This window comes from Sinohyriopsis cumingii, chromosome 17, assembly GCF_028554795.1.
Source record: "Sinohyriopsis cumingii isolate HCF-2022 chromosome 17, ASM2855479v2, whole genome shotgun sequence".
In the NCBI taxonomy this organism is placed as follows: domain Eukaryota; kingdom Metazoa; phylum Mollusca; class Bivalvia; order Unionida; family Unionidae; genus Sinohyriopsis; species Sinohyriopsis cumingii.
Window position 1 is genome coordinate 101,690,716 of NC_142977.1, and position 26,982 is coordinate 101,717,697.

The 26,982-nt window shown below is 35.4% G+C and overlaps 1 protein-coding gene across 1 annotated transcript in view; it reads right to left on the reverse strand.

The window, feature by feature from the left end:
• Positions 1 to 484: 484 nt before the first annotated feature.
• The window catches only part of LOC149779564 (uncharacterized), a 54,182-nt gene continuing 27,684 nt past the window's right edge, over positions 485 to 26,982 (reverse strand). Inside the window, exons 2-3 of the mRNA XM_089940288.1 lie at positions 8,569 to 8,832; positions 485 to 3,975 (exon numbers count right to left, since the gene is read on the reverse strand). Coding sequence (XP_089796414.1) covers positions 3,608 to 3,975; positions 8,569 to 8,832 — 632 coding nt within the window. The 3' untranslated portion in view covers positions 485 to 3,607. The remainder of the gene's footprint in view (positions 3,976 to 8,568; positions 8,833 to 26,982) is intronic.

Here is a 26,982-nt window from a genome sequence, read left to right on the forward strand (position 1 = left end):
TCTTAATATGGCGACAAAGCAAATTGAATTATGCAGTCTGGATTGATAGATGCCTGTATATGTACATGAGAAGGAGATGGATGTAAACACATAGCTTCAAATACTGCCAACAATAATACAAACAAAAGGATATGCTGACTAAAATATTTCCTTTCATCAAAAGTACGCTTATTCAATTCCCGAGAGAGAAAGAGAGAGAGAGAGAGAGAGAGAGACAGAGACAGAGACAGAGAGACAGACAGAGAGACATACAGACAGAGAGATTGTTGCAATGGATGTGATATGTACTGTGCTCAGAAACAGAAACGGTAAAGAGAAGGTATGTTTTAAAATTGCATTCATACAACCATACATACATACAACCGTACATACAACCATACATACATACAACCGTACATACATACATACATACATACATACATACATACATGCATGATTACGCACGCACACAGACAGACAGATAAAGAAAATACTACAAAGAACGTTTAAAATTGTACTCATGTTTTATTCGTCATTTGTTCAGCAGCATTAAAGTTGTATCACGTTTTAAATACTAACACCAGCAAAAATTCATTTGTACCAAATTCACATGAAACACATATCTGAAAGCAATTCGTTCTGATTACCTGTAGCTAAATGATGTAAACAATATATAAGTGAATCTGAGTTATCTGCCCCTACATGCTGGAATAAGATTTACAAAGACACTTTTAAATGACCTTTTTCTAACAGGCTGCACGACAATAAATAAGTTAAGGTCCAGTGACTGAAAGTGAACGTGAAAAATGTATTTATTTATTTATTTATTTATCTAGCAAACCATTCATCATTTGTATGCAAAAATATTTTCTGAGAAATAATATACTCACAAATGAAAGAACAAACAACAATAACTGAAATTCAGCAACCTTTATCGGAGGTGTATAAACTATATGCTTTGTAATGCCATCACAATGGGCACACAAATGAATAAGAACTAATTACCAAATCATTGCAATTAAAACGATTGTGCACAGGAGTTAGCGTACATTTAAAGTGATTCATGTACATATAGGAAATGGGTTAAGCAGACTTCGGAGGTTCTTTATTTTGTTTTCTATAAAAGTTTTCGTGCAAATGTTGCCACCGCTTTGAAAAATGACTAGGCGCGGCTTGGATATACTTTAAAAATATAACTTTATATATTGTTCTCTCTCTCTCTCTCTCTCTTTCTCTCTCTCTCTCTGCGCGTGTATTCTTAAAGTTCTTACGAACTTCCAAATTACCATACCCATTTTATTTACATTATATTACAACAATCAATAGTACATCGAAATATGGGCTATGAATCAACACAGTTTCAAAATATATTTACAGCTTTTGATTTATTAGCGACACGTGCATATGCAAAACATGTACAATAATACCCCCTGAAATCAACTAACTAAAGTTAACCTTGTTGACGACTCCAGACCGTGATGTGAACCTGAAGTTGACATTATCATGTCTTGCTAAAGGCTTGGTCCTTATGACCGAGGTGCTTGCCTTTCCTTCGATCGGAAACTAATAGTGTCAATCAAGAACTAAGACGCAAAGCAAGCGTATTGGCGACAAGAAACGGTCTAGCCAATCAGAAACCTAAACTTTTAATGTCCCTTATATGTTTTCAATATGTTGCAGAAATAGATAAATTATTAGAAACATTAAGCATTGATTTTTATTATTTGTTCAGATTATGCAATTATCTATTATTTTAATTATATTTTTATGATTATATTCTTTTCAGAGACTCAAAATATGTTACATTTACCCTAAAGATGGAGACCATGGGATGACTTACGTAATTCTATCTCACGATTGGTCCAGCCAAGTGTTCCGCGGAGATTTGCTTACTTTAAAAGTTTTGCTTAGATAGCGGATCATACGCTGTATCAATGTAAAAAAAAAGTGCCGACTCTGAAAAAATTACACACACATGCGCTGCTTTTTCTTCCTTTTTTCTTCTTCTTTTCTGCTGTAGATCAGTGTTAATTATTTTGACTAATCTGTGACTACTAAAGATATTTCTCAACTGATTTTGATAACATGACTGTATTATCATAGTATACATCTTAATAGTGTAGATCCTTTTTCCATTCATTCGAATATATTTTATATTGTTATCCGTTCAACAAGTTAAATGTTCTTATTTATCATTTGTCTTCTTTTGTCATTTTCTCAATTACGCACTTATAGTAATAAAGCACGTTCATGTTGCAGGCGAAAGTGTCGTTGTAAATAATAAAATAAAGGCTGTAACGATTACATTAGTGTATCCACTAATGTATTATACATAATAATAGTCATTGTCCGCTTTACAAAAGGGAACGTGATAGACTGAACAATAAAATAAAAAAGTCAGCAAATTAATGATTATCCCTTCTTTTAAAAAAATTAATTCACTTAAATGTACTTTGCACAGTAGAAAACATTGTAAAATAAAACCCAAGAAATTATCGGTAGTCAGACTGAGTTGTATGTTTAATTTACATCAAAAAGTACGTGCACAAGAACTATTCTTTTTCATTGTTCTTCACCTATATTAATCATGTAATCAAATGCCTTTGACAATGTTTAATCTGATAGCCGATTGACCTCCCACTTCCCTAACATGGCATATCACAAAGTAACCCAACCGGCACAGAGGAATGGCTCCTATTTCTGCCGAATTTAAAGGCGGTACACTTCACCACAACAAACATATCTCATTTATCTATGTGCAGAATGTGTATGTGTATTGTTCCTGTATGCATCCCAGTTGTACAGTGAGCGATGTTTCTTAAACGAACTTATCCAAATGTACTGACGTTTTAGTAAAAACAAAGACGGCGCCACTGGAGCGAAACTTTGTGACTTCCGTTATCTGGGAATATGGTAATGTTCAATCCTCCAAGAGGTCATCAAGGGTAAGCAAACACAAATAGCTTGGCAAAATGAGACAACTTTTGTGTCCACAAGAACAGAAAAATTTCGTGCTGAAAACCAAGATTAGTAAACAATCCCTGAGCTTAAAAAAAAAAAACAATCAATTGTCAAATACTCCAGTTCGGCCGTGAATGAATTGAAAGCGTCGCTGGTTGGCTAATGATTGTTTTAACAGTAACTGCAAGGTGCCATGCATGCATGGTGTACGTCATACGATAATCAATCCAGATCGATACTGTTATGTTTTATCGATGATTGATTAATGAGCTCTCTTTATTACCGAGAACACTGTCATAAATCCACACCCTTCGCCAAATTCTTCCGTGCAACTGGCAAGATAAATAAGCTGCAGTTAGCCATCATCATGTTTTTCTAGATCCCTTCTCAATTCATTCATTACTTCCATAAATTATTCGTTCATTTCATTTTCCATCATTATTTCATTCATTCAACTTACGTCATGGTTATGTAATTAATATGAAAATATATACATACATGAGTTTAGAACGAAACAACACCAGTTCAAGCACACTTTCGTCCAGTCATTCATTTCCCGCAACCTAAATATGTCCATAAATAAACGGTCTGATCATTCATGCCACTCTTAACACAGTGATAAATGTGCAAATGAATTCAATTATGAATGTATTGAGACAGATCCTCCTCATGCATTTAAAAACAGTTTTGTCTCACTTCCTTGCGAGGAACGTTCACTATCTGTACACCTATTTAGCGCGCCATTGCAGCCACTGCATGTGGTTGTCCTTTTTGCCTCGTTTTCTTTCTTGGACAGTTTTGCTAATTGCTCGTGATAATCATAGCTTCCATAGAATTCGGTTCGTCTCCTGAGAAGGTACATGGCAAAAATGATTAAAGCCAGAAGAACACACACTCCTGCGATGGGGACAGCAATGTAAATTGGGTTAATAAGTTTGGCGTTGCCTGCGTCCGGACATGGCTTGTCGTTCCCTGTCAATTCTTTCACGTAAGGATTGTTAAGTTCTGCCTGAGACTTTGCTTCAGTAGTTTTGTCTGAAATAAATTTAAAAAATAGAAAATGAATACATCTCATTAAAAGATGAATACTTCTTGTGGAATAGGCAGTGTTTTGCGATCTTTTTTCTCCATATTCAAAGGATTTACTCATTCTTCGAAAAAGAAAACTGCATCTGAATCACATCGTTTTGCTAATAATAAAGTACAGACAGTAGTATTCTAACATCATCATGGTAGCTTACAAACCTTGTAGAAAACAAACAAACAAACAAGACTGGGTTGAGTCACTACGTACTGATGACCCCAATACAGCGCTTGCGCATCAGTCCCCGTGTCCACTGTTTCAGAAAGAAAATACGTATTGTTATGTATATTTGATTCAATTTATATTTGATTTAATTTAATTATTTGTTTGTTAGTTTTTTTTAAAAAAATTCATTTCATTACATGCTATTGTAATGTAATTTTATTTACTGGATTTAACATTTTCCAGAAATTAGTTTGACCTAATGTTTTTTCGTAAACATATAATAATAGAAATTTTGTATCTAACGCTGAACTAGTTCCTGACCTTGATTTAGAATCAGTGAGAGTGAAGTGAACAACTTTTTTATTTTATATTTTTATTCTTTCTTAGTGAGATTCATAAAGTGAAATCGAGGCCATACTCGGAGTACGTGATGTTAGGCATGTAAAGCTTCTATGTTGTTCTAGAAACATGATCTTGTGACCCTCATACGGGAATCTGTTTTGCGTCTTAAATTAGTGTACAATTATTTTCCATAGAGAATTTAGTCAGTTGGGCTATAAACCACTGACCATTAAAGATGTTTTGTTGTGACCAGTTTCAGTTGAAATTCTATTTTATGGAATTATTAATTCTTTTCCCTGGAAAATATTTAAGTGGTCATAAAGAATTCGTGGACAAAAACATTTACAACTGCATACGTCATCGTCCTCCATCTTTGATTTTTTTTATCAGGACTCCAACTCAGATTCATTTAGGACTTTTTCTTTCTAGGACTTCTAATTTTTATTTCTTGGATTATTCTGGGATTATTTTTGAATTTGATTCGTAAAATTGTAAGTTCTTTTTCTCATTTTTACCTTGTCTTTCTAGGGAAATAACTTATTTGTTAAATTTTACAAAGCTTGTTGTCTTTACTCTTTTCGTGTTGAGTTTATTAAGAGCCTAAACGTAACAGTATGCAAAGAAAAATTTACTGCATACAACATCTTATCATACTAGATAAGCTAACCCATCAAGAAAGCATGTACTCTTTGGGCAAGTTCGCATGTACAACATGACAGTCTTTGTACTTTATTGGATAGATTTCTCTTGATGACAGAGAAAAATTAACGCAGCTTTCTTTACGGTTTAATGTACCTGTCTGTTCTGAAGCAAAACACTTAGTTTTCTATTGAGGAAGTCGCAATATTGTTATTTCCGTAGTTGTAGCTTAGCGTCAAGGTGACGTACTGACAAGACTGGCCTTTCTAATTCATCTCATAGAATTACTAGCAGAACAAGAACGTGAATCTTTGTTTACAATCTTTATTTCCAGTTTTCAGCGTATCCGGATGAAATGATCATCTTATAATTTGCTTCTTAGACTCAAAACTCTTCTACCAAATTGACATATTTTTCTGAACTATTTCGCGGACATTCGGAAATTATCTGAGTTTATCCAGTAGTAGAGGAGTGATGTTCTGAATGTTAGTATACTGTACAAAATAATTCTGTATTAATCGTTAAATCCCCTCCAAGTACTCCCATGCATCTCTATACACTCTCTAGATCTGATTATCTAATTATTATATGCCATTTTTATTCACTCTTTGGTATGTTGTTATTGCACTGGAAAACTGTATTTGAAAACAAATGGTGGCTTCCAAATCGTGTGCCCCTCAGCGAATCTGTGAAAACGGGATTCAACCAAAATTTATTTAAAGCTAAACCAGGGCTGTATGGAGGATGTACCTAAGTCTGAATGTTGTTCTTCTTCAGGTATTATGTCAGGTCGGCGAATTCATGCGCCAGTGCGTTGTCATGGATACATGGATACCTCGGTTACCGGTGAGCGGTCGGGTGGATCGGTATTGTTCCACAACTTTTGTCCAAACAGGCATACAAAATTAGATTGGCACTAGCAGAGTCAAATACAGGTTCCTGGATGACGGGGCTTTTGCATCGAAAACATAGTGTGCATCAGAAATGATCTGACAGTCTGACTATAGCAAGCGATTTGTCGGCTCTGCTCGTTTTCTCTGATATAAATTGTTTCTGAGCCAGGTTTAACAAAATTAAAGTCATGTTTCATCACATGTGACAAAGTTTCATCACATGTGACAATCTAATTCAAACGTATCTGGTCACTCTTTCTGTATCTAACGAGTAGCTAGTCTAGCCATTTTAACCCCGAATCTGTTTTGGATCATCCATCAACAAATGCGGGATTCATTTTTTTGTGCTTCAAACTCTTCTTCTGTATATTGAAAATTACTGCCCGTAAATCTTTCTCACTGGGTATCAATGATCTTCATCAATTACCCCCTCCCCCTTACAGCAGTCACCTCCTGCTCACCAACAGAAGACAAATGTCTTCTCGAACATGGGTCGTATTCCATAGATTCGCGGCCATCTTTAAAACGAAGAAATCCACTTAAAATTGTAAGGATGTGATAGAGAATTACATCCGTAAATTTCATCTAAGTCGACCTTGATTAATATCAGAGAGGGAGAGATAGAATACTCAAAGAGCACCCAAATTTTGCAGTATGCCCTTATCTCTGTAGCAGAATTATACTCCTTCTCTGACATTTATACGTCACTGTCATTTGCCAATTTTACGTCACACGCATATATTTGCAACTGTCGAGCATCATACGGATCGTTATTTTGTCTATCGATCAGTATAACATTTACTGACAGATTCAAATAAATTAAAATGTTATTAAAAAATTCAGAACTTTTCAATTACATCTTGTACGTGAAGAGCATTGTCATGCAAAAATGATGATAATTCAAAACTGTTCTTGCAATATTTGCGACCATAAATAGAAGCTATTTTATGGGGGGGGGGGTGCTGGTAAGATGAAGTTGAGATGATAAAGGATTCTGAAACTGTATGGAAATACTCTTGATTTTGAAAATATTGTATCGACCAATAAGCAATTATCTTAGGAACATATTGAGCCACATTGCCTAGGTGGCATAGCTTCTACGGTGTACGGGAAGGGTTGTATTGCAATGTCCTTTTACAATTACAGCGATATTATTTTATAGTCGCAACGGTAATTGTTGCGTTCCAACAATATAAAAAATACAGCTACAACAGTAGAATTACCATGGCTACTATGTAACATACCGTTTTACTGTTGCATAAGTAATTTTTATTGATGCATGCAATAATCATTGATACAACAATTAAACATACACCATTGAAACATTTTTTAAAAGCACTATTACAAACATAGGCACCCGCAGCAAAGGTCGGGGGAGGGGGCGCGTGTCCCCACCTGGAAATCATAATATATATATATATATATATATATATATATATATATATATATATATATATATATATATATATATATGTGTGTGTGTGTGTGTGTATATATATATATCGACAAGTTTACTCATGCAAATGAAGCTGAAAATAAGTCACAAAATTCTGTTCAAAACGCTTAGTAAATATTAGCTTTAGTTTTAGACTGCTTACGCACGGAACTGCAAAACTAGCTCTCCCGGCCGTGACTGACTGAATCCCCCCCCCCCTCCGCGAAAAATCCTGAGGGCGCCCATAATAACAATGGTTTATGAATACCGTTGCAATGGTATATAGAAACAGTTTCATCAAAAAGCGTGAGTGTGTATGTGTGTGTGACTTGGATTTTAACGTAGCTTTAAAAAAAAAAAAAATCTGTCATATCATTACGAAGTCTGCAGTGTGGCAGTTTATAGTGATGTAAAGCATCGAGGCACATGTAGCATCATGTCCCACCCAGTCACATTATCCTGACACCAAGCCGACCAGTCCTAACACTAACCTCTTAATGCTGAGCGTCAAACGAGGCAGCTGCTAGTATAATTTTCTTTAATAAGTCTTTGGTATGACTCAGCCGGGGTTAGAACCAGCGACCTTCCGCATCCGTGGTGGACGCTCTAACCACTTAGTCCACCGGAGCGGTCGCAGCAAACAGCAATATCGGGAGAACGACACCAGTGTTCATATACGGTTAAAACCGTTAATTGTATCCTTTAATGGCAAAAGAAAAGAAAAAAAATACTGTCGCATTAGCAAAGGATAGCATTGCAATAATAACAGGGTACCGCTACAATTACATTTGGATACCGTTGCAACGGTACCGATACTGTTGACCCTTCTCTTCTTCCATATGCTTAAACGTTATCGTATGTGGCCGCTTAGAAATCGCGTAAAAACTGCAAACAACTAATTTACTGATCTGCTATAGCATAATGCGAATGCAGTCCGGGGCATATGTTGTATGTTCAAATGATTGTTCCTATCAAACTGTACAGACCCAGATCTGCCGGCGCATATGCGCCGGCAGATCTGGGTCTTGAAGCTTGCAGTTGCACTCGACCTAGATGGTACAAAGTCTTACCTGTGTTAGTGTCATATGTCGCTTTAATATCCTTGCTATTACAGAAGTCATCATTTTTACAGCATTCCAGAACCGGCCAGTTCTTGTCACGTGGGATAAGAGGCGGCTTGTTGTCACATAGCAATGGAGTCCGTTCATCGATGCACCCTCGAGTTACCTCTCCATGATGTCTCTGCACGTAACAGTAGTGCAATGCTATACAAGTGGGACGGTTCTCAAGCATGCATTCCTCCGTTGTACATATGCATTCAAGTGAACCTCCTTCTGAAATTAAAATTTTAAAAATTATGAAAATAGGATACATTTTTATAGTAAGCAGCTTCAGAACGTATAATTCCAACAGTCATTTTTTTAAAAATATCTTTAGAGCAAAAGACTATTATACTGTTGTTTGTTTGGGTTTTTTTTGTCAGTGAATGTATTTTTATATAATGTAGGTTTTCATGAATGATATATTCTAATTATCACATTTTTTAAAAAAATGATCAGTAAGAACTAAAAATCCTTTCATTTTCCCCAATTTGATTGAACTAACTGCCATTTATAATGCAAAAGCTGACAAAAGGGTTTGTATTTTCAAGATTTTGAATAGAACACGCTCATATCATCGAACTGCTACACACACACACACACACACACACACACACACACCAGGCTTTGTCTGTGTCTGGATATCCCTCCAATTAATGAACCAGACATAATTACGTGAGTTAGATGAAGTTTTGTAAGTGCCATTCGTAAAAGAAAAAGAAAAAACACGCGCACACACACGCATGCACAATAGCAGTCAAAATTCTGCTCATTCGTAACTAAATTGGTACTATAAATGTGAGCTTAAGTTTTACTGGCATGCATATGAAAGAGTACAGACTTTTTGACACAGCTTTGCTGTACAGGCCCGGCCCTAGGATATGCGGGGCCCAAGGCAGCAAAGCGATGAGCGTGGCCCAAAGCTAAAAAAAATTGCATTGCGTAGACAACTTTGATTATCTCCTTTCCAAGCGGAAGGTCGAGGACATCTTAGAAAATGTTTCCAATATTGCAATGAGTATCAATTTAAACCTTACGCTGTATTTATAACACGATGTAATAGTTTAACGATACGCTTTAAACGGTAGTGTGACATACTGTTATGCAGCACACCCATACTGCAATACATATTGCAAAAAATACAGTAACGTTTAATGAAGAAGAAAAGAGAAATAAACACAATAACAGTTACTACCAGAAAAATTAAACATCTCTGAGTCATGTTACCTTGCAAGTCTTTAAATGGTAGTCAAATGAACATATCAAATTAAAACAAAAATGAAACAAGTCTTCAAACACCTGAATAAAGTCAAATTATAGCCAAATAAAAATTCTGAGCCATTTCTAGTCTGTGTTTTAAAATTCTCACTCTGCAATTTTGGCGGTTCTTTTGGGAATAATGTACAAGTCCACTTTTTAAAATAAATAAATTTCCAAAAATTAAAATTTAGGTATGTTAACTAGCTCGAAAAATGAGTCGACGTTAATCGATAGCTGTAGACAACAAAAGGAAGTAACCTGAACGACTTCGATCTGACTGACCAAGTGTTTCACACGGAAAAATCAGAGCCGGCCGCTGTTTGTTTAAATGTTTTGCACTCTTTTTATTCTTTGAAGTAACTGAAGATGTTGTATGCTTTGTTGTATGTACATTCCGGGCATTGGATACAAAATAAATTGCTTTAGAGGAAATGGCATATTTACGAACATGCAAACTCGAGTACTGTTCATTTAGTGTCTTTACGAAGTTCTGAAAATATTATTTATAACAGGAACATTATTATTTATAACTGGAAAAATATCCCGGTCTTGGCTTGCCACCCCACCCCCAACCCAATTAAAACTTTGCCCCAGTAATGGTAACGCGCGTCTCGTTTTGAATTCTCGTGCAATCTCGTGCTAAACGTGTATTTAGGAGAGAAAGAAAATGTGGTTCTTGAATTAAATTGGAGAAATTGTGCGGTATACTGAGATTTATTGCACGAAAGCAAGACCGTGAAAAAAATCGTGGCACAGAAAACCATGTTGTGGTATGTAATTCCAGAACAGCAAACCGCAATACACCGCCATATCGTTGTATCCCTAGTTTAATTACAATAACAATACGGGGTGATAGTTGATAAATAAATCATTAGATAATTCTGCACTTACACTGTAGTGAAAATATCGCTAACATTTAATTTTAATCTCGGTACTGGGAAGTGTTTGAAATCTCTTTCAGTAAATTCATATCGGTGTTCAGAACAACAACCTCGGTGACACACGTAAAACTGTCGATAATCCGATCACACCAAGGAGTACTACCGGAGAAGAGAACAAGATGAGGTCAAAGGGGATATTTAATCTAAGTCACTCCCACAACATTTTCACAAAAAAATGTTGTCTATACATCAAACTTTATTCGTTGACATTTACCAAAGCAACAGTTGCAAATAAAAGAAAATGTAAATAATATTTCAGATTTATTTCAGCTCAAGCCTGCTATATATTTCCTGGGTCTCTGCAATTTGTTTTAGGAGAATCAGCCAAATAAACAACATAAACCATGATCTTCCAGCGAATTATGAGAGGGCGGAGCACGGTCAGTATTGTTTTGCAGTTGCAGTCTATCTATCTATCTATCTATCTATATATATATATATATATATATATATATATATATATATATATATATATATATATAGGTGTGCGTGTGTGCGTGCTTTTTTGGAGTTGGACTCGACTTACACTAGCTATCTCTCTCTCTCTCTCTCTCTCTCTCTCTCTCTCTCTCTCTATATATATATATATATATATATATATATATATATATATATATATATATATATATATATAATCAGCAGAGAATCATTATGCTGATTTTAGTTACTCAGAGAATTAAATTCTGTTTAAGGTTGATTGACTTGTCGGACACGTCTATATTTTCAAAGGACGCCGTGAGAGCAAGGTCTGACATTTTGTCATTAATCCCTGATGACGAAAGATGCCACATCACCGACTTTCGTTACGCTAGATATTTTAAAAGATAACTTTCTTTCAAATCACATATATTTTTTAATTGTGCGAAACTCTGACAGTGGTTTCTATACTCATCAAACCCATGCTTTGCCCATCATTTAGGCTACCTTGTATTACTTTTGCGTAATGAAATTACTTTTAATATTGTATGTGGAATATGTCCTATAAATGTCCCTTAGAACTCAAAGGGTTGAGAGGGTTGTAATATGTTAACAAAACGTAGAATTGCGACGCACTATTATTCGGTGGCCACATAAATGGGAGGATAGTGTTTCTAAACATGTTATAATGATAACCAGTAAATATTGTAACATATACCAGGTGACATTGTTATTATTTGATCAAAATACAATAGAGCTGATAACGTGCCAGTCAGGATCACGGGCTGCATAAAACTTAGCTCATTGTAAGGAAATGTCATCCACTCATGGACTGTTCGTGTTAAGCCTTCCACTTTGTCATATATATATATGGTTTAACGCTATGCTACCTCCTTACTGGCAATATAATGCTAAATATGTGAGGATAAAGAAATTGCTATGAACCTTTGGGAACACATAAGTACACGTGTTTTCCTACAAGATAAAAGGTCAAGGCATTACAATTATTTGAAAGTTTAGAAAATAATAGACAAGTATAGAGGGAAAAATTGCGAATAAAACAATCTCATAAAAATTCTAAGTCTATCTGTCTGCGAATATTCAGATAACCTCGGCCATCTCTGCGAGGCAACTATGTATATGATCCGAAGGATTAATCTCGAAGTTGCTAATGTTTCATATACTAAGAATCTCACACACATGCGCGCGCCTGGGAGCGTACGTCAGTGGTGAAAATATTTAGATATTGATTTTGCGATGGACACTTGTCACTTGCATGAAATAATAGGAAGAGAGTAAAATGAGTCTTATTTTTCAGGACAGGTAACAAGAGCATTGGACATGGACTAAACGACGTCTTCTGATCCGAAAATGTCGATATTTCCCAAAAATATTGTCTTAATCAGTCTGTCACTTTATCTGTTTCTCTCTTATCATGCTTGCTACCCGTAGCCCCCCCCCCCCATTTATAAAATAGAGCATAATAATTTGTTACATGCTGATTACTGTGTATTACATAGACGTGATACAATTGCAATTTTCCTTACAGTTACCAGATTTAATCAGCAAACAAAAAAGAAAAAGTTACAATGAAGAAAAAATTCAATAATGTTCTATTTTGAAGCATTTTATTTTTTTAAATACATATTAGGCCCTCGATTAAGCACACTATCAACGATGGGAAAGAAAATCTGCCAAACTTTGCAAAATTTCTTGTTAAAGGTCAACTTGCCGTCCTTGTCGTGCTGGAGATATTATTTTAACACTTGTCAAAGGCAGGAAAAATGAAATTGCTTCAATCCCCACATTGCCAATATTTATAAATTGCGGTCTTGCTCTTCTCACCCATACTCTCTCCATGATTATTTTTTTCATCAACAGGACCTTGTCTTGTTTCCTTGTGTTATTTTAAATACAGCTTTTATGTTTTACAATATGGCTTTTATGTTTTACAATACGGCTCCTTGGTCCGCAAAATCATCACATTTTGCTCACAGCAGTTCCTCCTGGATGTCGTTTCCACCCCACTCACTGCCATCCTATTTGTCGTTAGAAGGCTCGTCTTAATGTAATCAGGTTTATCCATATACTTCCAATAAAGTGCATGAACGTTTTTAAATTTACATAAATAGTCTAATACAACTTAAAAATTTAACTCCCCCCCCCCGCTTTCTAGCTGTATTCCTGTAAAAATGGTTTGATTTAAAACAAATATAGGCTATGTTTTTTATGTATATAATGGCAGGGAACGGGATTTATAAAGGTAATTTACGTATACCTACTCAATAGTAGCGTAAAGTTACATTCATAACCTAAACCTTTGTTACGACGACAGGCCTGTTATCAACGGTGTTTATATTCACTGCACCCTTTGACTTCGTTGTGAGAGACATGAGGGTTAGTTAATTTTAAGTTTGTAGCAAATGTTTGGTTTCAGGGAGAAAGGTTAACTATTTGAGGGTGATTTACGAATGCCAACCAGGGCAAACGGTATGAGAATCTACCCATGGTGTGTTTTTAAGTCATGCCACACTATGTCGTCGGTGATAAAGATAACATATAAAATAACAAGGGGGAGCGCAGTTGTAAATTAGAAGGCAAATTATTGGCGATATGATCGCATCTTGTTCATGTCTGTTACGTGTCTGAAGTTTTGTTCCTCTTAATACCGTATTTTCAGTTGGCGTAAAAGGACAAAGGCTCAAAATCATCTGTCATGTACGCACGGCGTTCATTGAGGACAAACAAGGAGTATATAATTTTTAACTAATGTAATACGCCTTTGAGTTTTCATCCCCATCTGCATTTAAATAGTATGATCTAGGGTGATGCAGTACGTACATCAGCCCTCTGAATTACCACAGAAGAAAACCATAAAACAAAGATAACGAGCAATTTTTTTTTGGGGGGGGGGCAAAAGAAAGAATCGATATAAACTGACTCAATCACCGGTAACATTAGAAGAAAGACGGAAGTAAGTCAGAAGATTGGAAGCCTCGAAACCATTTGTCATTAGTGTCCTCTTTTCATAAATTGATTTTTTATGCCCCAAGAAAATCATAACGTAAATTTGTGATCGAAAATGCTAGAATCATTTACCAACTGTAGATAGGTACTACGTCAATGAAAACACATCTTTAGCTACTGAGCTACAACACAGAGACCAGACTCATTTTCAATGTTCATGCCTCAAATTCCAAGCATGCGCATTTTTATTTTGACCATTTTAGCAACAACTACCGATAATCATTTTATTTGTACATGCTTATTGCAATGCATGCATACATTGGGAAACAATATCAAACAAATATTATTTATATTACTGACAAAATGAAACATTAAATTCAGGTTTTGATAAAAATTGAGGTTTCTTGAGAAATAAAACAGATATTATCTTAATTGGCACGATGATTCGTTTTTAAAATGTAATTTGGCGATATATGAAAGAGGACTGTTTTTCTATAGTGCTAAAATTACCCCAATAGTTATCTGAGAGTGCAGGACGATTTCGAACATCTTTTAATTAAAACTGATGTGCGATTTCATCCTTAAAATAGATTCAGATATCCTCTACAAATGCCTGTATAAGTTTCCTCCATTTTAATTTCCACCTTTTCCTCCATTTTTTTCCCCCTTCTCAATCGATAATCTTTAAAATGAACTCATCCCAGGAATCATATGATTAGTATGTAGCTCACCAGTAACAATCAAATTAGACAATACACTTAGACTTACTCCAGTCAGCTAGAATTATTATATTTCAATACTAAATTTCAAGTAAATCCTTTATAATCAAGATATAATTGTCTAACGCCGGATACAAGAACAAGTGGGAGTCGGGAATCCAACAAAAATTAATTAATGTGTAACAGGGCTGTTTTCTTGAGATGTCCACAAAGAGTGAAAATTATCACCGTTTTCCTTTTTCTGTGTTTTATATGAAAATATGTGACAATAAATTCAATTTATTAACTTTTCTCAGACTTATAGTAAGAGAGGATTATTTGTTCAGTAATAACATCCGTGATTCGGGTACTTTTGTTTTTAACACACACACACACACACACACACACACACACACTCGACGTGCGATACTTTATAAAGAAGTCTTTTTCAAACATTAACGACAGTTATCTTGACTATGATAAGCAGAAAGGAAATATTTCTGATTTCTTTTCCTCATAATATTTTCGGAGCATATTTTGATTTGAAGAAGAAAATAATATTTCAAAAGGTCACGCATCAAGTTTGATTACATGTTTAGAGAGCATACAATAACAATCAGACTGTTAAAAAGTATTTTATTGAAAACCTGAGGAATAATACAGTGTACAGTAGACTGATTTTTTAAAAAAGAAACAAAGAATGACTGAACAACCCGGCAAATATATACTAATTGCATGATATTACGTACGAAAATGAAACTGAAATCACATAAATTATTACAAGCTATTACAAAACCTAATATAAAGTTTCCATAGTGCCGCTGAAGTAAATTCCACCCACGATTCTTCCCTGACCTTAAAATCTCGCAACAACGAGATCTTGCTTTCGAGTCCTTGGAGCATTTCGAAATCGAGAATTCAGGCCCTAAATTTAGCCTTGTCACACTCGAAATGCATGCATTGTTGGTTTTTATGGTGATGCTTATAGCCAAGATCTATCAACTACAGAGTCACATAAATATCGTCCGTGATATATGATCGGAAGTGGACACGAATTTCCATAGCTCTACAAACGAACAATTTTATAACCCTTAACTTCAACTAGATCAACAAAAATCCCTTCTCTGCTATTGTCTTTTTAAACCATCGTATTTATTTCAATTAAATGACAGTCATGTCAATCAAGGTCAACCTTAGACTCACAGAATCTACTGACGCGTATTTTATTACGATTTCATACAGCTCAAACCTAATCGTTTCAACCCATCCCCTAGTCTAAGAGACAACTCGACTGGTGGACCAGGGTCAAGCAATTTGGTATGTGCGAGTCCATCAAGAACAAAAGCTTGCCTTCTGCTTGAACCTTCTGATAAAAATCTGACACGAAGATTTGGGTAAGCAAATGTGCGATATAAACACTATGTGACTGACTACAGTTGAGTACACGGATAAATGGACCATCGTCAAGTAACTAGTCGAGGTGAATTGAAATACCCGTCATAGATTAGCCGATGCCAACTGGTTCTTGGTTTTTCTTTTGTACCGCATGATGTAGCCAGTGAGACACGTTTTCAGAGTAACCATTCAAGCGGACAAAATGGCCAGCAAGTGGCGAAAATTAGATCTTATTAATCTGATAGGAGTCGCTGAATAATAAAGGCTAATATAAAATTGATTTAGGGCATGGACATCGCTGGGATGTAAAAAAAATATAGACTGGTACAAAATTCGTTATTGCTACTCATTCCTATTCTTTTAAAGATGCTTTCCAGATATACCATTCTTAAGTACAACAAACCTAACGTACTTATTACTGATCCTTTGACCGTTCGCAATATAAATATGGACGAACTGCTATCTAGCTTATTGCGAATAGTAAAGCTGGAGTCTATGAGTTTAAACAAATAATAAAACAGGAGAGGGGCCAGATCGACCGTGATGATAACAGTTATATTTTTTCCCCAATGTATTAAAATGAGGTAGGTTACTGGTTCAGTCTAATAAGTACGACAGACACAAAATAGCACACTTTCCTTGCAAACAGGAATTAAAGTTCAATGGCCGCATCTCAAAACCCAAAGTCCAATTTATAATGAGATACTGTTACTGTTTTGAGATGCGTCTTCATTCTTGTTTGGGTCATTTTGACATGCGTTTCATACGGGGGGGGGGGGGGGCATTTTGATATGCGTTTCATACATTTTTGGGTTATTTTGCTATGCGTCTTCATGAGTGTTTGGGTCATTTTTATAATAATAATAATAATAATAATAATAATAATGAGGACTTTTGTATAGCGCCTAATCTTTAGAAGCTCTAAGCGCTTTAAACCAATAGACAACACCTATAATATAAAAAACATATATAATGATATAATTACAAAAAACAAACCCCATGAAATTAAAAAACATAAAAAACATGCTGAAAATATATAAGGTAGGAAACATTATCAAGTCTTTAAGTTTGTTCTTGCAGTCCACATGCACGTTTGGGCCATTTTGCTATGCGTCTTCACAAATGTTTGGATCATTTTTTTTTAGTAAGGTTAAGCTATGTATTCGTCACTATATTAGTTTTGCATCCAAGCTTAATGTATGTTTACGTCATCTAGAAAAACTGAATATCAAAGACATTGTGTTGCATGTGATCCAGTTATCACTCGAAGTTCAGAACTACATCATCAGCAGTTCACATTGAATGCATTCGTCTCAAAACACAGCGATTCTACTTGTAAAATATACACCGATAAATCGAACAGTTATATAGGAACGTCATTTTCTGAGAGTTATAAGGTACGTCTCTATTAAATATAATCTAATGTCTTCCTAAAGAAACACTCCCTAACTTATCTCTGCCCCTCTTCAAAACTACCACAACTGCGAAGGAATCGTTCAATGTCCATACTAGTGCCATAGATCATATAATATAAACGAAAGAAAAATAAATATAGTAATATGTTTTGCAAACATTATTTTATTTGTCTATATAAAACCCAATTTATTATGTATTCAGGTTGGCTAGATTTGCATAACTTTAGCGCCATCTACAGAAATTTAAAATTGTACGCAAATGCAGCTTATCATCGATGGTGAATACATGTTGTGTTACTAGAAAGACGAACTGGAACTAAGAGAGTTAATGGCGTTTAAAAACTCTTTAGAGCCGCACTATCGGGACGCCACACGTTTAAGAGTACCAAACTCTGGATAATGTTCGCATTATCGATAAAATATATGTTGTTCTGATAAGGGGTACACGAATTAAGACACTGACTTCATAATAAATCCGTCTGAGGTAATACTGAAGGCGCATGAGATTTCGTGGACTACCAGACGTGCTTGTTTAAACCGTCATTCAATTGGGACCTTAATGTATGATGCTTTAAATATAACGGAACCTAAATGTTGAATCTCACCAAAAACAATTGTATTTATTTAATTCCAGGTTTCATTTGCAATTTCGTTAATTCCAGGCTTTGTTTGTATTTTGTATTAACCACGAAGTCCCATCCCCCCCCCCTTTTTGTGTGTGTCGAAGTTAGTAATATTACCACCACTACCACCCACAATGAGAATAAGGAATCAGCTCTGCTTTTGTCTTCTAAAATCCACTGTGATATGTTGAATGTATTGGACAAACAAATACAATACGAAAGTAAAAACACAGTGAGCGAATATGATACTTTTACCAAATGAAATAAAACATTTTTTTAACCATTATGCAGACGATCTGGTAAACGTTTTCAATTTAGAAAAAAGTTGCTATATCAACTAATGTCTGCCGTTGAAATGCAACCTTCCGGCGAAACATCCATCAAGCGTTCACGTATCAGTCTGCAATCTGCCAAAGGAATATGATGCGAGTCTAGATGGCACCACGACACCCGATCCCGTCCAATGATCCAATGTAAATTTTAGTGAATCATTTCTGATTTTCGCCTTTGTTTTGTATCCACGCGCAAATGAAAACCAATAATATTCCCCGTGCATTAAAAACTTTCTGATAGCTTATGGACAAAAACAGGCAGTGATTCGGTTTCTCACTGTGGTGAGATGTCAGTGGGATCCGCCTCTTTGTGATGAAAATGGGAAACTAACTGAACGGCATTCTTATTAGAGAGAGTTCCGTATTTAAATGCGATAGCATACAATTATTAAATCTCCCAAAATGTGGCTATCGATAACAGATCTTACTTTTGGGAATGTCTGAATCATAAAAAAATAAAAATTGTCTGAAACACGGTTTTAGCATCTGTCCGATGTTTGTCCATTTTGAGAAGAAGAAAAAATAATCGCTAGGATTTTGAAAAAAAGAAAAAGAAAACACTGCTACAGTCTAACAAATTTTGCCTACAACGCTTAGCCTTTTAAATATCAATTTGAAAAGTCGAACAACAGAAAACATAAATAAAAAGATTTCAAACAGAAAGGATCGCTGTCTAAACTTATACAGCAGTCAAACCCATTGAAAAGAGCAGTTTTAATTTATGAACATCTTTATCGATGGTGTTTTATTGCTCGTAAGATGTAACTTTTATCAGATTATTATCAACATCTTTAATAAAGATAAAGATAATCGAGGATATGTCTTGAAATATCATCAATCTATACTCTCATGTGAATTACCGGTAAATTACTTAATAATGTGATTGTGATTTTGTTCATGTGTGTGTGTGTGTGTGTGTGTGTGAGAGAGAGAGAGAGAGAGAGAGATAATGACATAGAGAGAGACAGAGACAGAGACTAAAGAATATATAGTTCACCTTACATAATCGAATTTACATAAATTTCACTATTTTGTCAGTGTGCTACTTCAAATATTAATTTAAAAAAGATTGTAATTTTTTTTAAAAACCCACAAAAAAGTTAGATACACAACAATCTTGGACAATGTAAGTCATCAGCGCACTTTTATTGATTTGGACGGCTTTCAGAACTTTTTTGAATAAGGAAAGGACGATTTAATAGTGTAATAGACATGAAATTTTGATGTTAATTTTTGCTGATACATACATACATACATACATAAGTACGTACGTACACACACACACACACACACACACACACACACACACACACATACATACATACATACATACATAGAAAAGTGATACTTTGTGTTAGATACTCTTGTGCAGCACGATGATTGTATAGCAAAAGTAAAAGCCCAAAGACGGTGGCATACATAAAGTTTTCTAAGTTAAACAGGTGCTCCCATATACATACTAGGCGAATCTTGTTGCACAGCCAAGCATATCAGGTTTTTGACAGCCTCTTAGGTGAACGGGTCGGTTCACATGGATACGTTATCGCGAGAAAAGCAAGTGCACTTCAATCGATATGTTAGAAATTTGAAAGTATTCATTTGAAAGCATAGTGCATTACTATATAAACACAAACCTAGTAGTAATAGTTTAAGTGCATCAAAAGAAATTAAAATTAGAAATAAACAAAGTTAATTTGTAGAAAGCTAGTAGCACAAAGTACAGGTGCAAAACTAGTTGAAAGATACACGTAGCGCAGTAATGACGTACGTTGACATAAGTGCATCTTATTTCATGCGTAAACTTAACATCTCTGACACGTTGATTTATATATTATCTGTCCAGTTTTATTCATTTGCTTCAGTTTGTTCATGCTGACGAGTTAGCGTGCCAGTCTACAATTAGGAGGTATGGGTTAGAACCCTGTTTAAATTATGTCAAGTTAACTGTTTGTTATTGGGGGGATGGTCTCTGGGCAAAACAATTTAAGCATAATCAATCAATCAATCAATCAATCAATCAATCAATCGTCTGTTTGCCCCCAACTCTCTTCTCTCCATAACATCTCCCATGTATGACTATTACTGAATGTATCTTATTAAGGCAAAAAGTCAACAACATGAGGGCTTTTTAACACTTAATTCAGTTGGTTAGCAACAGCCCAAGCGGGGGTGGGGTTGTGGGGTAGGCCGAGTGGTGACCCAATATTTACGTTTTGCAGGAGGGGGTGGGCAGATTTTCTTGCAACGCTACTGACTGAAATCGATATATATGTTACTTCATTTTGATACTAGATTAGATATATAGTCTGACAATTTACCTAAATGAATTTAAAAACAAAAAGCTTGCGAATCTACTGAGTAGATTTTTTTTCTAAAGTGTTTTTACATGTTACAATCTGTATAGGCTGTACTGCGATGTGTTGTGGGAATAAAATTCACCTTGATTTTATTATATGTATATAATTCCTGCCAGGTAGTGTAAGTGTGTATGTGGCACATCAAAATACAGGTGATTAATGCTAATTGCCTTATTTTTTCACGCTTCATAATTTTATGATTTATTAGTGATGACACATAGCACACTCTTCAGGATGAGATTACTCGACCTCATGACCCTTTGGGCTTGATACATTTCCGCTTATTTGTAACGAGAGAAAGAAGAAACAACAGAATAACAACTAGAGGAGGAAGAGAATGAATTCCATATTTATTTGCATCCAATTTATGGTAGCATGAAAATCATATATTCAAGCCGTGCTCTCCCTCTTCCATTCTCTCTCTCTCTCTCCCTCTCACGCACACACGCACGCATATACACACACATATTCTAGGTTTAATATGTGAGAGAATACAGTCATATCACCGACTGCTCTAAAATCGTTACTTGAAATACCGAGATCATGTGAGTCCTTCTAAATTTAAATGGAATTTAGTTGACAAGTGGTCCTAAAGGTTTGTGAGGCCTTATCATGAAGAGTTCGATTTGTTTATTTGAACGTTCATGATATCATTGACAGGGAACATTAAAAAGCAATCCATCAATCTTTATCTTTCAGACTTTGAACAATTTTGCACATCCAGAACATTACCAAAATCAAAAGCCCTCAGGATGCAGATTTTATCTTCCTAACAGCGCAAGTCTTCGTCTGTTATTAACCAGTAAATGCCTGTTTTCCTTGCGCGCCGGCCCGGATTTAATACTAACCATCATGGCGCCAATAATTTTTAGATTTTTCTTCTTGTTTTCTTAGATTATATTCTGCATATGCATCGCCTGAATGTTTTTGTTTTGTGAATTAAATATTCGTTTATCTGATACTGTGGGACATCCATTTGGTCAATATAATTTGGCGCAAGTAAGATATAAATATTTCTCATTATTGTATAGTGTCAGGGTTCGTATTTACGGATAAATATCATTGTCGTATAGTGTCAGGTTTGTATTTATGGATAAATGTCATTGTCGTATAGTGTCAGGTTCGTAATTACGGATAAATGTCATTGTCGTATAGTGGACAAGATTCGTATTTATGGATAAATGTCATTGTCGTATAGTGGACAAGATTCGTATTTACGAATAAATGTCATTGTCGTAACGTGGACAAGATTCGTATTTACGGATAAATGTCATTGTCGTATAGTGGACAAGATTCGTATTTACGGATAAATGTCATTGTCGTATAGTGCCAGGATTCGTATTTACGGATAAATATCATTGTCGTATAGTGTCAGGTTCGTATTTACGGATAAATGTCATTGTCGTATAGTGGACAAGATTCGTATTTATGGATAAATGTCATTGTCGTAAAGTGGACAAGATTCGTATTCATGGATAAATGTCATTGTCGTATAGTGGACAAGATTCGTATTTACGGATAAATGTCATTGTCGTACAGTGCCAGGATTCGTATTTACGGATAAATATCCTTGTCGTATAGTGTCAGGTTCGTATTTACGGATAAATGTCATTGTCGTATAGTGGACAAGATTCGTATTTATGGATAAATGTCATTGTCGCAAAGTGGACAAGATTCGTATTTATGGATAAATGTCATTGTCGTATAGTGGACAAGATTCGTATTTACGGATAAATGTCATTGTCGTATAGTGAACAAGATTCGTATTTACGGATAAATGTCAATGTCGTTGAGTGGAAAAGATTCGTATTTATGGATAAATGTTATTGTCGTATAATGAACAGGATTCCTATTTGCGGATAAATATCAGTTTCGTATAGAAGACAGGATTTCTGCTATACGATCCTATCGATTTCATGTAGTTATATCTCAATGGAAGGTCGTTCAAGTTTGCTGGGCCTGCTAGTAAGCGGCTACCCCATGCCGACACCAAATGGTGTCGGCGAATTCCAACTTTTCAACATGGAATGGACTCTGATCCTGCACCGAAACATAAATGTCCAAATATCGAAAATGGGGTGGCAAGGGTCAGAGGAAACTCGGACTAGGAAGCAAGGATGAGCAAGAGCATAAAGGCACCGTATATAATAGCTTTGAGTACGCGTAAGTGCAAACATCTGTCTCTGCATAATGGGCCGATAGGTCAAGGTCCAGGATCTTCTCTGAAACTCTGAAGAAGCACAAGCAGTTAAGACCGTTCCGTACAGTATTATATGATTTGTATTAAATACTGTTCGTAGCTGGACTCGTCTTATATACAGGTAATACGGTTCATGTTATCCGAGGAGATAATTCATCCATTTTTCTGCCTAATATTTTCGTCTTGCTCTAATCAAATGCGGATAGATTGGAGTGCTTACACGCTTCAGTGAGCAAAAGTTAGTTTTTCCTAATAACAGAATAAAAAATGTTGCAGAACTTTACAACTGAGCGACACCATAACCTTAAAAAGGGACGTGTTGATCATTATACACACTTCAATAAGAAGTATTCCCCCAAAGGCGCAATTATTTTTCCCTCTCACTTACCTAGCGAATACATAAATCATCATTCAATATGCTTATCGAGGCAGTAAACGTTAAAAGCCTAAAATTCACATCCATCGTGCGCAATCTTACGATTTGTTTCAACCTTTATGGGTAATGCATAATTATATAGTTATTATGTCAAAAGGGATAATTCATTATAATGAAAAATAGACTATCGCCTTGAATTATTGTCGTTGCCACTCGCAAAACAAAGACTTGCACTGTTTGTTTGCTTATTTTTTAATATACATTATTTGTATATGCACCTGATTCGCGGCACGGTAACCAAGGCGTTTCTGCCATTGACATTACTTATATAACACTAAGGGCAATAACATTGTAATAAGATGTTCCGAATTAAATAATGATCATTCACTACCATGCCAATTTCTACATCCATAACATTAAATAAATGTAGTGCGATCAGACGACTTACACACAGATGCAGATGAATGTGACCGAAAGTATTTTATAAAGTTTTATCTCATGTATGCAGAAAAGATAATTGTTTTTTTTCGAAATTATTTATTGAATTTAATGGCATACGTTTATCAATCGATGCCAGACATCTGAGGAAAATATCGATTTCATATACTTTTTATGTGTGTGTGTGTGTGTGTGTGTGTGTGTGTGTGTGTGTGTGTGTGAGAGAGAGAGAGAGAGAGTTCATCTTTTCACCATTATCATTATTACTGGTACCAGCAACATCACCACCACAACAACCATTGTTATACCACTTCATGCATATTTCAGTATTCACTGCTTTCATTATTTGATATTAACTACATTCATTATTTAAACTTTATTACAACGATGCATTATATAATGTAATGAAAACTGTACCATTTAAAGCAATACAGGAAAGTACTGCCACAGCTTTATTTTTATCATAGTCTTTTTTCTTCTTTCCTTTCATAAACATGCAACACTATATTTTTAGGCGGGTAGCTTCAGCTACATTAGGTTCAAGTCTAGGATTCGGCCAATGTGGGTATGTGAGAATTCTTGCCAGTAGCTTCTCGTGGGTCGGTGGTTCTTCCCGGGGTTTTCCCGGGTTCTTCCTCCGCCATTAATACTGGCCGCCATGCATAGCCTATCGTGTGCTGAAAAATGGTGTTAAATCCCACAACAACAACAACAACAACAATCAACTACCTTACGGTTAAGTAAGTGAATATTACAACAGACTGTAAACAGTGACGGTGATTTGCATAGCCCCACTTCCTGCATCGGAGAAAAATCTTTACATTTGTATCGTCCATACTCTTGTTTGTCCCGAATATCTTGTTACCATGACTGCAGACATATAATGAAATACGAAAACACTCGACTTCGACAAATTCAATTGGGGTGCCATATTTGTATGCATTTTATTATTATATATAAAAGTCTTGACTATACTTCTAAACCATTATACAAATTTCTCACTTAAACTCTAACATTAAAAACTTGCCAGCAAATATATATATATATATATATATATATATATATATATATATATATATATATATATATATACACCCAAACTATCAATCACTATTTATACCATTTAAAACAAAAAAAGTATTAAGTTTTATTTTCACGTGCCATAGCCACCTAAAATCTTTTCGGTCAAGCTTTTTCCCAAGGAAACAAAAGCTTCCAACATTTTGATCCATGGAATATCCAATTTTATCTAGACTAATCGCGATACATAGCGATCGCAAAAGTCTTGTGTCGTTACAAAGAGTTTTATATGCCATTAGAATGTAAAAAGCACTAAGTTGTGCATATATAAATGAAAGAAGGGGAAAAATCTCAGTAAAAGAGAAAGAAAAAAAAAACATGAATGCTCCGAAGCAGTAGGACGATAATACACAGAGACTTGCTTCCAACCTTTGATGTCTCCCCTATCTAATTTGCTCTCAGTGGATAGATATATCTCCAAATGCACAGCTGCTTTGGAATAGTTACGGTTCAGTATACTTGATGTATGCCTCCTAAATAACTGATTTTATCAGAGACAGAGAAGAGACCGACAAATTTGCTTAGCTCGCGCTCAATGAGACTTCGTAGAACTTAAGAGGGCTTCGTTTCTGCATTTGAGATGGCAAGACAGGCGTGCGCTCGTGCAAAATATGTGGCGTTGTTCGAGATTTGCTCGACCTAAACTGATTGAGGAAGCTTTGCTCTCCCTGCCTAGAAATAGGGTTATGTTAAAAGCAATTTTATCTCTTTTGAGAGAATGAAAACTGTTTGGTCAAAGATCAAATAAGATTTAGTGACTTTCAAGTGTTTGATGAAACGCGGAGTTTTACTTTTGACATATTACTAACAAGAGAAATGCTCTTAAAATATACGGATATGCACGAACTACTTCAAGAAGGGGGTGCATTTTGAGACAAAATTGTGTCATTATCTGCAATTTACCTGGGCCATCTGTAACTTAATGTACTATACGTTGAATATGTATATTATTGCTATAATCGAGTTGTCTTTTCCAGCTAAGTGCCTTGTTGATATTAGGAAGCAACTTCGAACAAGACGAACCGATCCCTCAAAAATTACTTTAATGGATTCCGCGACCCAACATACCTGCATTGTCAGATGGCATGCATGGATGCTAAACTGCAGCAGGTGCGAGCTCTGAAAACTAATGACAGCAGTGTTCTGTACAAAAGGGACCAAACACCCTCTATGACCCAGGAACCAGGCACTCTCTTGGCCTGTTTTACTATCGAAATTCTATTTATCTCTGGAAATTCATCATAATAATTTATATTTGTAATTTTTTTTTTTAATTTTTAAAAATAAATTTTCATTCATACCAATCAAACTGATATCGCTAATAAAATCAAAACCATTTCGAGGTTTCTATAAAACAAAAGTCCCATCTGTTCTCTTAATTTTCTCGTAATTTGGAAACACATAGTAGAGTCCTATCAAATATAAAAGTATAACCCTTGATCCACAAGATAAAAGAAATAATTATTGACTGCACACGCAGAATTCGAACAAGGCTTGCAATGCAAGACATTTCCATTAAAGTTATTCTTGTCGTTCTGCTCATCCACATGGTAAAAAAATAGACAACATGGTAGTATTATTCTGCATAATGTGGGTGGCACGTAATTGCACGACGACGAATTAGTACGAAGAGATAGAAGGAAATTGTTTGATATTTTTTCCAGTTCCAATTTGAGAGCTCTGACTGTAATGAGTGCGATGAAAGGAGGTGTAGCATTCCGCCAGAGCGGGATTCTGACAGACTGGCTTTGTTTCTTTTGTCAGCGATCCGCGGAGGATGTGTAAACACTCACAGTGTGTTGTACCAGTCAGAAACATCAATTGTGGAATATTAACCCATGCTATGCCTGTGTACCGCTGCTTTAAGCTTGAGTCTGGCTTGAAT